Source organism: Carex rostrata, chromosome 29, assembly GCF_964058835.1.
Source record: "Carex rostrata chromosome 29, lpCarRost1.2, whole genome shotgun sequence".
Lineage (NCBI taxonomy): Eukaryota > Viridiplantae > Streptophyta > Magnoliopsida > Poales > Cyperaceae > Carex > Carex rostrata.
Genome location: NC_135946.1, coordinates 2,263,233 through 2,280,677, shown reverse-complemented (window position 1 = coordinate 2,280,677; position 17,445 = coordinate 2,263,233). Strand labels below are relative to the sequence as shown.

Genomic DNA, 17,445 nt, shown 5'->3' with positions numbered 1-17,445 from the left:
TAGAATCAACAATTTAGAATGACCATTATTGAGATAATAGAGAAAATCAAGAAATTTGAAAAGAACAAAACAGAACCTTAATTTTGAATTTGAATTTGAATTTTCTTTACATTTTAAAATTAATAACTAAAATCATATTTTACATAGTTGTATAATAGATCAGACACGACAATTACTTAAACTAATTTTTCGAAACATATTAGTTTTAATACTTTCATTCCGTTAAGAATTATAATAATTACCCAGTTAACTAAATCCAGCCATCAATGTTCAAGATCAGACAACCAAAAAAATGATTGCAATAGATATAAATTAATTGAAATAAATTATTTTTGTAATAAAAAAAAATTGGTTGCCAGTGTTTTCAAGAGTTTGAGTAGAAATATATTTAAAACCAATTATTTAATTGAAATAAGAATTTGTTGATTGCAATAATAATTTGGTTTAAACTAATATAACAGTAAGATATTACAACCACATTATTAAAATAACACGCCTCGACCACTCTACGAAAAAAACATATTCCGGTAACTCTACAAAAAAAGAAACGATTTACGTAATTTTATAATATTTGTAATGTATTAACGCTTTAATTGGTTTCTTTATACCACTGTTAATAAATATCATTTTTTTAAAGAAATTATTTAGTAATCTTTCGATTATTGTGTTCAATATGCTGTAATTTTTATTGTGTTATAAAGTAATATATAGTGTTGGATAAGTTTATGATCTAGGATTTATGAAATCACCTACTTTAGGAAAACAAAATCAATTCCATAGCTATACTGGCAATCAAGACTTAATCTAGGTTATTCAATACTGAATTCTTTTTTAGATAATTAGTCCTCAGCTGATTTTATGCAATGGGTGCATAAAAAATTTGAAAATCTTCAATTATTAACTTATCATTGTCGGTGCACTACAGTCGATACTACAACCTCCAAACATAGAATAAATAAATAAAAAAATAGTTTCGATATTTATTGTTCATTCCATGCCATTTAACTAATTTTAGCTGTTGTAGACTAATCATTTAGGTTTTTTTAGTTTAATTAACAACTCCTTTATGTTAACTAATTAGCATGTTGTGGTTACACTCTTATATATGTTATTTCAATATATATAATATCATATTTATTCATTTTTTTTATATCTGTGTGTAAATTTATTCATTTTGTATGTCTGTTTGTAATTTACATATATTTTGAGATTGAAATATTGTAAAGAAATTTTATGAGATTAAGTGAGTTCGACCTCCAATATAGTTCCTTTCAAATCTATATGATGATGGATAAATTTAGGCATGTGATATATAATGGATATGTGTGTGTGTATGTCGTGCTCCTTTGTTGTTAATTGGAACTCTTTTATTTTTAGATAAATTTCTATGTTATTAATTAATTTATTGGTCCAATATTTGCTGTACAATAATCTCGGTTGAGTATTATGATAAAGTTTTAAGCTTAGTTTTGGTTTATTATTATTATTTTTTTATAATTTGTTGTTTCATATATTTCTACCAAACTCGTTCATTGGTCGATTAAAATTTAAAATATTAAGGTGGCCCAATAACTAGAACGACCCACATGTAACCATGTAAAAATTATCAATAAAAAGGTTTACAATAATCGAAAATTGAAATGACAACCCAACTGAAATGTACACAAAATAATAAAAGGTTTATTAATTATGTTATCAATCCGTATCAGATTTGTTTTCTGCACTTCCGAACAAATTTAATTCAACTCAAAAAAGTGAGAATCAAGTAGATGGAACTTCTAAATTAACATGTATAGTTTGATATAGTTTTATGCTTCTTTAATTGGGAATATATTATGATCAATTTTATATTATTTTTGCTATTCTGATAATTAATTCTGTAAAAATTTGTATTATATTGAAGTAATGTGATTCAAATCTTATTTATTTATTTATCCGGACCTACGAAATTGTAAAAATTTGGAATCAAACTAAGGCTACAAGACTAAGCTAAATTATTAGTTTTTTTTTTTCTAGTTTTTAACCATAGTGTTAGGTTTGATTGCATATTTATAAGTTCAATATTCAAATGACGCATATTTATTATTTTGCACTCTTTGATGTTTTTTTTTTCTTGTTAATTTCTTTTGTTCCATACAAAAAAATTTCAATACATCGTACTTGGCCTAACAAAAGATAGTTGCACTAGTTGTTCGCAATTCCATTTATCATTAGCTTATTATTGAATTTAATATATTAATTTTACTATATTTTATTACTTATTTATGCAAATGTCATATTATCTAAGACAATTAAATTTTTCTTAGATATATCACCCAAAAAGCAGAGCGTGTCTGTCCAGCTTGTACTATGTACATTTTATATTTTTAAAAGGTTTATATTTCTAATCATTTTATGCATCAAATAAGGTGTATAAAATTTATTGGTCACTTGATTTAGATAAGTTGACATTGGCGATAAAAGTCATTTTCAATGAGCAAAGTATTATAACTTATTAAGAAAATTTATAATTGTAAATTTCAGACTAAATTCATCTAAACTCATAAACTAGCCATGAGATCACATGAATATATTTCTTTCTCATGTTTAAAGTGTGACGATCCAACAATATTTATATGACTTGAAACTTCATAAATAGTACATACAACATGGTTATTTAGAATTTAATATCTGATTGAGTCTATTGATAAAAAAAAAATTTATGACACCAAATTAATTTAAAAAATTGTATTGAAGTTTGAAAATAATAATAATTAATTGAAGTATTAATGAGCCTTTCTAGAATCAACAATTTAGAAGAATAACAACTATTAAGATAATAGAGAAAATCAACTTAATAGAAAAGAACCACAAATTAACCTTAATTTTGAATTATAGTTTTAATTTTATGTACAGATTAAACCTAACTACTGAGATCTTATTTTAATTAGTTATGTAATTCAACCTAACTACTTAAACCCACTGTTGAAGAATATTAGTTAAATTTAAAATCCTCAAATTCGATTAATTATTATATTAATTACTAATATATTAAACTCTTTCCAGCAAAAGTCAACATTATAAAAAATTGTAAACAATTAATTACTACGGACACCATTACTTCTTATACTATTTTTTATTTCAGTTAAGTAAAAAATTTGTTCTAATAGGTATAAATTAGTTGTAATAGAACCTTTTTTCTTTCACTATGTAAAAAATTGATATTATTTGTGTCCTTTGATCAAGGGAATCGAAAGGCATAACTTCTATATTTCTACTTCAAAAAAATATATGTTTTATTTATTTGTATATATTTTATGCAAGGCTTACTATTAAAGGTATACTTTTGACTCTGTTTGTATTAATTTATAGTAAGGAACTGATCCAACCAATAAAATGTGACCACATATTTTTGCTTCCAATTTTTAGTGGTTATTGAGAAATTGTTGAAAGCTTGTGAGAAATTGTTAATACAATATAAATAATATTATTTAAGCTTTAGAAACTTCAGAGAAGTTAGAAACAAATTGTTTAAATAATGTATTTACATATGATAGATGTTCTATAATAATAATATATATAGTATCTGTACATGCTGGTGCTTAGGGAAGAGGTGTAATCTAAGAATTTTTGAAGGGGTTACCATGCTGTCTGACATGGTGGCAGATTGGATTATGCGAGAGGCAACGCTATGGGAAAGACTCTGTTGATATATATATGTAATTAGGTAATTAAGTTTCTAAGAATTAGTAATGTTCAAATAACTTGAGATGAGAGGATGTTTGTAATGGAGATTTTGTGCATGGTACCGTATACATGGCGTTGTGTGCACTGTATGCATGGCACTGTGCCTCAGAGGCTTCAGATCTATCAATCACCATGCAGGATGTCCATCAAGCGACACAGACTGCATCAATAATCGTGTAACACTGATCGGCTTTCTTTTAACATGGGATCACTGACAAAGGGACCTACTCTGTCATTTATCGTTATATCCAATCTGACGCCGGGGTTTCGTTTCTATGCTCCAAGATTCGTGTACAGATTGGAATCTTTCCCTCGCGTAAAGATCAAGGGGCTTAGATCGCGTCAACACGAGTGTGAGCGTAGATGAGGTTAGGAGTTTACCTCTGACATCCCTCTACATTGTGTAAACATGAGACATTTTTATATGGAGGCCCTTGCATATATATTTGTCTAATTATATTTCTCACTAATTCCAACTTGAAACAGTGGATTTTGTATCAAGATATCTTGATACAAAATCAATTTTGGAGAAATATCTCGGCCAGGCTAAACTTGGAGCAAGACAATCAGCACATAAGCTTTTGAACAGTACCAATTTTCAAAAGAAAACAAAACTGGTACGTTCAAAAATCTTTAAAACAAAACAAATATATATATATAATATAGAGAGAGAGAGACTAATATGCTTTCGGTAGCATATGGGCCGAAATGCTACCGGTTCAAATTTGAAATTTCAAAATCCAAAAAGTCGATCTGAACCGTTCATCTTGTTCTCCATATTAATATGTTCTTGGAGACCAAATTTTACATTTTTTTTGAATTGTTTTACTATTTATTAAGCCACTTTGAAAATCATTGATCCAACGGTGGCTTCTGATTTTACTGTTTTGTTAAGCCACCGTTGGATTAGCAATTTTCAAAGTGGCTTAATAAATAGTAAAAAAATTCAGAAAAATGTAAAATTTGGTCTCCAAGCACATATTAATATAGAAAACAAGGTTTACAATAATCAAAAATTGAAATGACAATCAAACTGAAATGTACACAAAATAATAAAAGGTTTATTATGTTATCAATCCGTATCAGATTTGTTTTCTGCACTCCCGAACAAATTTAATTCAACTCACAAAAGTGAGAATCAAGTCGATGGAACTTCTAAATTAGCATGTATAGTTTGTTATCGTTTTATGCTTCTTTAATTGGGAATATATTCTGATCAATTTTATATTATTTTTGCTATTCTGATAATTAATTCTGTTATTGTATTATATTGAAGTAATGTGATTGAAATCTTATTTATTTATCCCGACCTATGAAATTGTAAAAATTTGGAATCAAACTAAGGCTACAAGACTAGCTAAATTATAAGTTTTTTTTTTTCTAGTTTTTATCCATAGTGTTAGGTTTGATTGCATATTTATAAGTTCAATATTCAAATGACGCATATTTACTATTTTGCGCTCTTTGATGTTTTTTTTCTTGTTAATTTCATTTGTTCCATATAAAAAAATTTCAATACATCGTACTTAGCATGCATAACAAAAGATAGTTGCACTATTTATTCGCAATTCCATTTATTATTAGTTGATTATTGAATTTAATATATTTATTTTACTATAGTTTATTACTTATTTCTGCAAATGTCATATGATTTAAGACAATTAAATTTCTCTTGGAGATATCACCCAAAAAGCAGAGCGTGTCTGTCCTGCTTGTACTATGTAAATTTTATATTTTTAAAAGGTTTATATTTCTAATCATTTTATGCATCAAAATTAGATGTATCAAATTTCTAGCTCACTTGCTTTAGATACTATGATATGATATTGGCGACAAAAATCATTTTCAATGAGCAAAATATTATAACTTATTAAGCAAATTTATAATTGTGAATTTCACACTAAATTCATCTAAACTCATAAACTAGCCATGAGATCACATGAGTATTGTTTTCTCATGTTTAAAGTGTGACGATCCAACAATATTTATATGACTTGAAACTTCATATATAGTACATACAACAGAGTTGTTTAGAATTTAAAATCTGATTGAGTCTATTAATAAAAAAACTATGACACCGAATTAATTTAAAAAATGTATTGAAATTTGAAAAAAAAAAAACTAATTGAAGTTATTAATAAGCCTTCACAGAATCAACAATTTATAAAAATAACCACTATTAAGATAATGGAGAAAATCAACTTAATATAAAAGAACAACGAAATAACCTTAATTTTAAATTATAGTTTAAATTCTCTCTACAGATTAAACCTAACTACTGAGATCTTATTATAATTAGTTATGTAATTGTATTATATTTAAGACTTCATATTACTTGAACCTATGTTACTCGGATACGTCTCATTGGGATCCGTATCCGTATCGGATACGGATACGCATCCCGATACGGCACCGATACGTGTCTGATATGCCATTTGGCGTATCCGCCTATGTGGCGTATCCTTACTCTCTTGATACGGGTTGACTTGCAGTGATACGCCTCCGACACGCATAGATACGGTCGGGATATGCGGATCCGAATAATTTTCTAGTGCAGAAGAGCCGTAAACCGCGCATGAACCACACATTGTACCGTGCACCGCGCATGGACCTAGCAAAAACTATTTTCTAGCACCAGGGAGATTCGAGATTCGAACCTGGGTCATTTGGCAAGACCCACATAGTACTTAACCACTGCACTACATCGCTTTTGTTGTTCAAAGCTAGTAACTAATATATTTATTATATATTTAGACTACCCGAATTTTTTATATTTAATACAAGTTTAAATTAATAATATAATTAATATAATAAATAATAATATATATAATAGACGTATCGTATCCTTGATTTTTGAAAATTGTCGTATCACCGTATCCGTATCATATCCGATACGATACCTGTATCCGTTTTCATGTAAACATAAACTTGAACCCACCATTGAAGCATATTAGTTAAAATTAAAACCTTTGAATTTTGTTAATTACTAGAATATTAAACCCCTATTAGCAAAACTCAATATTAGACAAAATTATAAAAAACCACAATATTAGTGGCCCACTATCACCGTAAAAAAAAGTAAGACTCATGTCGCTCTAAAAAAAAATGAAACGAATTACGTAATTTTCAAATGTTTTAATATATAAATGTTTTGATTCATTATTTTTTTATACCATTTTTCAATCTTTAGTAATCTTTTGTTTAGAAATAAAATCTTTAGTAATATTTTTATTCTTATGTTCCGTCTTAAGTAATATTTTTTGTATTCTAATTTAATGTAATTATGTGCTGGTTAAGTTCGTAATCTAGGATTTATGAAACATCATACTTTAGATTTCCAGTAAAACAATTGTGTAAAAGATCTAACTCTTCAAGTTTTTACAGGCGACAGTGTTATAATATTAATAATAGAAAGATATATAGTTAATAAGATTAAGACCCATGGTGTAAATTACGACATTCCGTTTTCTCATTTTCCTCTTCATTTGTATGTTTAATAATTACGGTAAATAAGTATTGAATAATATATTATATATATATATATATATATATATATATATATATCACGAGGAGGGATCAAGTTACAACAATTTTTGAGTTACAACAAGTTACAACAACTATTTTTTACATTTTCAAAGTCCAAATCGTCGATCCATTTTTTGGAATATTTTTACTATTTATTAAGATGGGTACAAAAACTAGTCAAATTCAGACCATTGAATACCCATCTTAATAAATAGCAAGGTTCTAAATAGCGATTATAGCGGCATAGCGGGGAGACAAAAAAAAAAAACTATTGCGAATAGCGTAGCTATAGCGGAAGCTATCACACATAGCGATTTTCCCTTTCAAACTTTATATTCTATATTTCTACTAATTATCAATATAATCAATATTAGAGAATTGATGTAACAATTAAATGACAACTAATTTAAGTCTATACTTTTTATCAATTACGCAAATAAGAATGAAAAAAAATCTAAAAAGTAACATTATTTAATAGTTTATACTTCATGGTATTACATATTATAATAGACAAAGAGCAATTAATTTTATAAGGTAAATGAAGTCAATATACATATTTAAACATTTTATAATTATAATAATAATCAAAATCAGCTTTCAATTGAAACGAACGATAATAATTTTACAAACGAATACTATAAAAAGAGTAATCAAAATGAATAATTAGTATTTCAATATTTCTCGATATAGAATGATAGAATAAATCACAAATAAAAATAGAAGCATATAGTTTGGTTTAGTATACTTATCGTAGAAGACCATGTAGCATTAGAAATAAGAATAGAAGTACAGAAGTCCATATAAATTGCAAAAAAAAAACCATGTAGCATAGCGGTAGCTATAGCGGGTCTCATATAGCGGTAATAGCGGTCAACTATTATAGCTATAGCGGTCGTAGCTGAGTTAGCGCAATTTTATCTCATAGCTTAGCGTTTATGGTCCGGAAAAGCTATAGCGCCGCTATAGCTAGCTATTTAGAAGCCTGATAAATAGTAAAAGAATTTCAAAAAATGTAAAATTTGGTCTCCAAGCACATTTTATTGTGGAGATCATGTTGAACGGTTTGGATCGACGATTTGAACTTTAAAAATGTAGAAAATGATTGTTGTAACTTGTTGTAACTTAATCCCTCCTCATATATCACACCCATGAGTCAATATATCCATATCCGTAATGGTCACAAAGCTCAGACTTATACCCATATCCGGCCCATAAGCCGATATATACACATATCCATATCGGACACGAAGCCCAACATGAATCAGTATTGGCAGGTAACCTGAGCTGGCACAGCACATCATGTTTAGCAACTTTAAGGTTGTTATCAGAGTTTATGTGCTCCGCAAATGGGGTTAGGATTTAAAATATGCAAGTTTAGCGACCTTGAGGTCGTTATCGAAGTTTATGTGCTCCATATGTTCAAGATTAAGATTCAATTGGGCATGGTTTGGTCCCAATTAGGTTTTATTTTGGTTTAAGATATGATTTGGATTCAATTGGATTTGATTCGAATTCAATCGACCTTGATATAGGCCCAATTGGAGGTTATATAGGATGTATAGACCTTGATTTGGGAGTTATTCTCTTCAATTTGGGCCATGAGGAGTTCATATGGACATGATATTGTTTTAAATATATTTTAATTGGATTCAATTTGATTGAAGGATCGATTTATAGTTAAAAAGGATCTATTTGTGAACATTTTCAAGGTTCAGGGACTTATTAGTAATTTCCAGAAGGTATTTGCACTAATTATGGTACTTTCCAGGGTCGCATAGGTAAAATGGCTGCTTCAAGGGCCTGTTTTGGGGTTTTAAATGTCACCAGGGGCCTCTCAACATACATCAAGGACCCACTCTATGAGAACTGCAAATTTCAAGGGTTCTTGGCGCAAATAAACCTTCAGATCTATCAATAACCGTGCAGGATGTCCATAGTCAAAACAAGAGAGAAATCTGAAGTCCAATTTTGGGGCACATGAACATTATCAAAGTCAGAAAAAGCAACAGGGTTTTGAATTGCGTAATGGTGAGAGAGAGAGAGAGAGACAGCGAAGATTAGAAAGAGGGAAAGGGAAAGAAAATTTTGGGCCACATGAACATTATCAAAAAGATGACTTCAATGCCATGTAAATAAAAAATTATGAGAATTTTAAATGGCTGCGATATTGTCCTTTCATTAATTGTGTTTTATGGCACATCTCAAGTCCAATTCACAGACATCAATTCCCTTCGTTTGACTAATGGTGGCGTCCACCTTCCCTTTCCAGCCGATTTTGAGGAAATTTAATTGTTTTATATCATTCAATCATTGCCAATCTTCATAAAAAGAAAAAAAAATGAGTTAATTTCTTTCATTTCTATTATTAAATTTAGTATTTTGAGCGCTACATATGACTGTTTAGTTTCAATTCAAACCTTCTTCTCACCTCCTCATTAACCTAAACTTTTTTTCAGTTGTGTTCATAGAGAAACTTTCATTAGTAAGCAAAATGAAAATAAATTTATGCGGTTTAATCAAATTGATCATACTAAGTTTGATCGAAAATAAGGACTTGAGATAATCAGCTATGTACCACTTTGTTCCAATCAGTACTTAGAGAAAAACACATTTACTATCTCCTCTTTACCATCTGGTGTCATTTGACACCGATGGTGTTTGTAACCAGAGGCAATATTGTAATTACTTTCAACTTTTTACCAACTGATGGCGTTGATGGGCCCCTCCTTTGCCATGGGTTATTTTTATTCTACCTTTGGTTTTGAGTATCTCTGTGATATTGGTTGGGTTGCAAGCAGTGGTTTGCTAAACCCGTTAGGGGTTGAACCCGTTTTGCCCGGCCCGTACCCGTTACCCGTGGTACCCGTACCCGTTGCCCGGGTACAAACGGGTAGACGGGTAATAAACGGACCGGACAACATAATTTTGAAAAAAACCCGTTGTACCCGTACCCGTCTACCCGCCAACCCGTACCCGCCTACCCGTACCCGTCTACCCGTACCCGTACCTGACCCGTTACAAAATTTGAATTTCAAAATTTTTTTGGCGGCACCCTATAGAATTCAGATCCAGTGCAATACCTGACTTTGTAGAATGAGATCTGAGTCATCAATTTTAATTTGGCATGAATCTCAAAACGGACCCCTATATCTAAACTCCATCTGGGATGTCTTTTAACTTGGCACGAATCTCAAAGCATAAAAATTCAGAAAAAAACAGAAAAAAAAAAAAAAAAAAAACCCGCCCGTACCCGTCAACCCGCAACGGGTACGGGTAATAAACGGGTAGGGTAGTGGTTTTGGGAAAACTACCCGTCTACCCGTTGCGGGTTGTACCCGTACCCGTCCTACCCGTCTACCCGCCCTACCCGTTACCCCTAACGGGTTACCCGGAACGGGTCACGGGTAACCCGTTAGCAAACCACTAGTTGCAAGCAGTGGCCAAGCTAGAAATTTTGTTAGGGGTAGCAAAATATATAGCTACAAAAGAAAATTCAACATAACAAAAATTATATCATCAATCAAAATAAACAAAAAGTCAAGATAAATAAATGAATATCAAAGGTTCCAACTATGGCAAATTTTTATAACAAATATTCTTATGAAGATGAATCAACTTTATAAGAACAATTAGGGCCTAAGCTAGATTTGATTTGTTGTGATCCTTATAAAGATGAATCAATTGGAAATTTAGGTCATGTCTTGTAGTATCTATGCATTCTCTATTGACAAATTTAAAGAAAAAAATTACTAATCAAAACACTTTATAAATTACTAATAAATATTTACAAGGGTTATATAAATGCAGACATATTAGAATGAGCCCGGTCCAAAAAAGAATGATTTCCAGGAGTAGGCAAATGCCTTCCCTTGTATTGTTGGGGGTAAAATAGAGGTAAGCAAATAAATGGATCACAAGAGAAACCAATATAATAAGCAAGCACAAAAAATTAGAGATAACACAAGATTTTATGTGAAAAAACAACGGAAGTACACAGTAGAAATTCACTAAATCAAACAGTCTTACAAGTATAAGAAAATTAGAATTCTCAATAACACAGTTTTACAAGTATAAGAAAATTAGAATTCTCAATAGCACTCTCTCACACACTCTTTTATAAGTTTCTAGAAGAAGAGAACAAAACTCTAAACAATGCTGAATAAAGAGGCAACAGAGATAGAAAGCAGCTTCAATTTTCATACTCACGAAATGGGCTCAATTAGAAAGGTTGCGGCAGCAGCTTCAATTAAACCAATCAAGCTAAATCACCATCGGTTTGTCCTTAGTTCCGATAGCAAAGAATTGATTAAAGCACCTTTAATTAACAGAAACGGTTTTCTTAACTTTGCCGATGCAAGAACTGGGAAGCTGCTTCAATTGAGATAACCAAAATCATTTCCATCGGTTCAATACTCTACCGAAAGCAAAAGGCCAAATTATTACTATCGGCCGAAATTCCTGCTGATAGGAAATGAACCAAGCAGCATTGGTTAAATTCAAAACCGATGGCAAAGGTAAAACGGGCTGGACCCACTAATTGTCTTCCAACCAACTATCTCTTCTTTGAAGACAATACTCATCCTTGATCTCATAAAGACTGTGTTATGCTCCAACCTATCCTTTAGGTAGAGCCCTTAACAGGACCCACCTTGTCACAACTAACTTCAAGCTTCAAAGACGGTAAGAACTTTGTAAACATGTCAGATCTATTCTCACTTGTATGGATCTTTTCCAACAACAATTATTTATTCTTAAGCACATAACATATCCAATGATAACGTATCTCAATATGCTTAGACCTGCAATGGAAAGTATGATTCTTGCTCAAATGAATTGTACTTTGACTATCGCAAAATAACACATACCTTTCTTGCTGAATCCCCAACTTATGAAAGAACTTCATTCACAATAATTATTTACATACTTCTGTGATTGCGATTTATTCAGCTTCGGTTGTGGAAAGTGCAACACACTTTTGTAGTCTTAATTATCATGAGACAACACCATTCGTGAAATTAACCAAATAATTGGATGTTGACTTTTTCGAGTTAACATCTCTGGCTCAATCAGCATCAGTATATGCTTTCAAAACTGGTTCCCTAGCCTTGTAACAAAGACTACTAGTAGTACCGCGAATGCACCTAAGAATCTATTTCACAGCATTCCAATGAACTTTACTAGGATTAGAAAAAAAATGACTTAGAACACTTATGACATTAGCAATATCAGATCTTGTACACATCATTTCACATAATTGACCCTCCACTGTCACAGTTGCCATCATACCAATAATAATGTCAGTTTCGAATTTCTAATTTAGAAACTTTTCTATTAAACCATTATTACAAGATGAAGTAGAGACGACGTGAAAAAGTGAACACATGTTTGTTAGAATCTGCTTCCAACCAAAAGGTTTAATTTGAGGGACATACACATGTTCTTTCACCCTTAAACATAAATAAAATAAAGTCGACATCGAAAGAATTTAGTGACAATTTGGCACATTTCATACTATTCTTGTGGCACTTTTGTTACCGGCAAAGGTATATATGACTAAATTGTGCAATTTTATAGGAATAAATTTATGTGTGCCATTAATCATCCCCTAAGAACTTTTCTTCAAGGTACTGAAACTCGGAATCGGAATCGGAATAGGATTTTTAACCGCCGAGTCAGAATCGGATGAATCGGCCGGAATCGGAAGAATCGGATCGTCAACTACATGTGTAAGATATCCTCACATTTATGTACGAAGTGCAAGATATCCTCACATTTATGTACAATTATTTTTAATGATAATACATAATTATAATTTGTGCGTAAGTCAATACTTTCTACATAAGAGGTCACACGTTTGTTCAAAATATGAATGATGATTCTTTATAAATATTTAAAGATAAAAAATTTGCTCTCCATCTTTATTTTAAAAAATAATTGAGGGAGTATATATACATGAATCTGTCTCCGACTTCATGGGTCGATGCTCAACGTTTCTCTAAAAAAAATATTACTCCGTAACAACAAAATTTGTAAGTTTAGCTCGCAAAAGAAATGGAGAACAGGCTACAGCTGGTCTCATCCATACATATTTTTATATTAGAGCTACGTACATGATATTTAGTGAATACGTCAAATCTGGCCAGGTCCATTGAGTATCAGGTTAGGCCGGGTTAGCTTTCCTGTCAGGCTAGGCCGGATGGACATAACTGAGTCTGAACAAATTTTTATCCCCATACAGAACAAACGAATTTTAAAGGAATAGCAGAAAATTTGAGACAGTTGTATTTTGTATAAAAGAGAAAAATGATTGAGAGAAAAATTAACAGAACATACATTCAATGGACCTGTTCAGTGCACAATACACGACAACCAATTGTGCATTTATATGATGAGAAAAGCAATGGGTAAAGGACAGGGAATCGGCTGATTAGATTGATACTGTTGGAAACTGGATCCAATCGAAATGTGATGGAAAAACAAGAATATAAATATAATATTGGAAACTCCAAGAGAGTTGTTAAAATATCAAAATCTCTTCCTCCACTTGAATTCGGCTGAATACAGAAAGGTCGTTCCCTTCCACAAGTACAGGCCAACGACTGCACCGGCCTAATTAATCCACACAGACAGACAAAGAAGAACTTGCATCTGACAAAAGACATTGGGATGTGTTTCACGAAAACAAAGGAAGAACGGGGTCCACAGTTAGGTGATCAAGATGGCTCATGGCGCAGGTTAGTGGCCTTGATTGCACTCTTGCCAGGAGAATGTTCGGGGGAATTTAATCATTTATAATTTCCAATCTAGTAATCAGCCTTTCTGTAGATCTGGCCAGTATGGGAGTTGAAGAATCAAGATACAAAAATTGAGTTTCTTTTATCTTTTGCTAGAAAGCTCAATAAGTCTAAACAGGCTTAATCCGAAAGGGCACTAGAATACGTTGATATAATAGAATATAGTCATGAATCATGATCGCAACTAATTACAACTTCTAACTAAAATCACACATGACTTTATTGATGCACACAATGACACCAGTACATAAGTTGTACAAATTTGTAAATGCACACAATGACACCAGTACATAAGTTACACACACAATGCTGAAAAAAAAAAAACAGAAACAACAACTGCAAATACAAGTAATTTTAAGCACAACTCCAAGATGATTTCCCTTCGTCTCAGCAACTTCTAAGGGTGGTATTCTTCATTATTGGTATCAATGATCCCCGCATGGTATAACAGAGCCCATAAATGCGTGATGAACTCAGAGCCATTACTAAGCTGCTCAATATGTGCCCTGATAGATCCTGATGGAGCGATGTACAGGATCAACTCTGACCAGAAATCAGCCATCAACTTCCATCTCTGAGCATCATCACGTACTTTCTCAGTTAAGGAATGTGCCAGCTTCGAGCCCCGATGAATAATTTTCTGATCACCATCTTTAGAGTTCATCAACATGCTGTGCTTTTTATCCATTCTGCGTACCCCTCCGAAAAACTTATGAGTCTCACCAAATATTTCCTTAAACATATATTTCACCGAATTGCTGGTTAATGGTAACAGATCAGGATGAAAGGCTACCAAGTAAGCACAGTAATTGGACAAGTCAGTTGCAACCTTGATATCTTTGTTGCCTCCGACATTTACCAGAGGAATTGCACATAAGCTTGTTGCTACGTGCCACACCATTATAGTATGAACTGGTGTTTCAAGATTGAGTGTCCATTTTAGTTCTTCAAAAACAATCGCCCTGTTCCTTTGAAGAGCTGCCTTACCATTTGTACAGTCACCACGGCTCTGTGCTAGAGTGTCAAAAATTGCTTCCTTCACATCTAGGCTGAGTTTAACTGATTTACCCTTTTTCAAACCTGGGGGAGGTGCATTTATTTTTGACCCTTCACAGGTTGAAATAAGTGAATACCACCGACCGGAACTGTATAGGTAGTTCTTGCCGCAATTTTCCAACAACGAGTATTGTCCGAGGTTATTCTTTATAGAGAGAAAGTATCTTGGCTTGCAGAAAAGTGCTAAAACCTGGTAACAAGTTGAAATGTTTAAGAATTTGTGATCATATATTAATAAATCATGTAAAAATTAAATTCATGTAACTAAATATTTTGATAAATCGGTAGGCTAACAGCACATAAGGACATAGAGAGAGATAGATATTTACCTTGTGACCAAATAGCCAAGGTTGTGCTTCATGTGAATTAGCATCTGAGGAAACCTGCTGATTTGTAACAAGTGAAGAGTTTCTTGTGACGTTTCGACAAATCATTGTAACCTTTGCCCAGTCGCAAAATACATATGTGAACACTTCAAAAAGCTCCATCAATATTATTATGATTAAGAGCATATATGTTAAAGGTTTATCAATCTCGTGATTGTTAACGAAAAGGTAAGAATTGACAGTGTTCCTGTTGTACACATTAAACACTTCAATTGCAAACCAAAGAGTTACACCAAGCATTCTGACAAGTAAAACTAAATTCCATACTGGAAAGCCAAATGCAAATCCAACAGGATACCTTGTGAAAGTTAAGTCGCGTAGAAAACCGAGCTCAGTTTTTATTACCCGAAAGACTCGGTCTTTATCCTTCTCAGAGAGAAGCCCATTAAATATAAGTTGCTTTGTCTTTGGTTGTTGGGCCTCTGCTGCAGGATACCTGAACTTTCGTCTTCTCAAAAGTTTAAACAAAGCAAATGAGAGGCAAACATCTTTCATCCCCCCATTTTTATCAATAGAGGGGTGTAAGAGACCCTTGTTGCAACCCCAAACCCTTTCCACGGTAACAATGCCATCATCTTTAAGATCAACCTCTTGAGAGTAGTATGGTGCTTTGATCTGGGAGTCAATTTTCTCTTCACCCATCACAAGGTACTTGTACCCTTTCATGCTTGCAGGGTCTGTTGCATCACTCGGGTGGGTCAGTTTGTGCTCGTTCTTCATATATTCAGCAACTAGGTTACTGTTTTCAAGACCATATGCCCTATCCGCAAACATGTAACTCACGATTTGGATCAAGAACTTAGCAAGAACTAAAAACATAAGAACCAAAAGTTGGTGATGAAACTCATTACCCTTCCTGTATATGAATAATATTACTATTGCGTAGATACTGTTGTATAGAGAGCCACACTCGCGTGACCTCCTATCAGCAGCTCTCTCGAGAAGTGAATAGGATGAAATGGTGCAGACATTATCATATGCAATGATAAGTATCACAACCCAAATCAAGTAGAGGTCATTTATTTTGTCTTGCAATAATGCAACAAAGCCCAAGGCTTGCATGATCATACTATAGACTGGGTTGTTGGCCAACTCGGGGATCTTCTTTAGGAAAAAGTTGCTATGCCACAACCTGAACCGTGTAACAACAACTAAAAAGGTCACAAACAGCAGGACCGCCGATACACCAGTGTAGACATCCATGAGTACCATATTTAATAAGGTTTTATCGATCGGCTCAGAAACCGGTGGCTGCACCGGTGCAGAACTGGAATCCATGTATGCTCTCTTTATTAGTGTCTGTGTCTGTGTTGTGAATTGAGGTTAGAGATTTGTGTTCTCTCTTATGGTGTTGAGAATTCTCAGGGAATTAAGCTTTAGCTAGTTAAGGGTAACATAAATGTGTTTGTGCTGAGCATTTGTTTGAATGAAATATCATTGTGTGCCCTGTATATTTATAGCAATCTTTCAAGAACATGAAAGATTTGGATAGGCCCTACACAAATAATGCACTACAACAAAGGAGACACTTTTTGCGAGGGAAATCTTCCATTTTAGTTCCGGCTCATTTTATAAAAGGACATGTTCAAATTTTACAACAACGGCTTAATTATTAAGAATTATATATTTACTAGTTAGAAAACAAGCCTGTTATTTATCAAATACAACATATATCGATCTGCATAATTTTAAAAGACGACAAATTTATCAAGCTTTCTTAGTCGTGTCCTAGCTTTATTATTCATTTTGCCTATGGAATAACAGAGTTGATTAAATATATCGAAAAAATAATAATTGTATAATCTAGTAGAAAATAATTTCATGACAAACAAATGACAGCATGTTAATCTATAATAATTTATCAAAAAGCTAAAAAATTTGTTGGTCTCATAATTTAAGTGAGTAATTTCCCTGTAGTATTAACAAGAGATAAAATATCTCTTCGCAATTCATATCTT

General features: G+C 32.3%; 1 protein-coding gene across 1 annotated transcript; it reads right to left on the bottom strand.

The window, feature by feature from the left end:
- Positions 1-14,310: 14,310 nt before the first annotated feature.
- On the bottom strand, positions 14,311-16,765 carry LOC144546140 (uncharacterized). Its single transcript, XM_078294667.1, has 2 exons — positions 15,431-16,765; positions 14,311-15,291 (listed from the first exon to the last, which is right to left on the bottom strand). The coding sequence occupies exons 1-2, from the start codon at positions 16,763-16,765 to the stop codon at positions 14,443-14,445; spliced, it is 2,184 nt and encodes a 727-aa protein (XP_078150793.1). The 3' UTR covers positions 14,311-14,442.
- Between the last annotated feature and the right edge of the window lie 680 nt (positions 16,766-17,445).

Excerpts from the sequence above, each read along its gene's own strand:
- LOC144546140 (XM_078294667.1), bottom strand. The coding sequence starts at position 16,765 with ATGGATTCCAGTTCTGCACCGGTGCAGCCACCGGTTTCTGAGCCGATC. Across the intron at positions 15,292-15,430 it reads CTTGGCTATTTGGTCACAAG|GTTTTAGCACTTTTCTGCAA; the intron begins GTAAATATCTAT and ends ACTTGTTACCAG.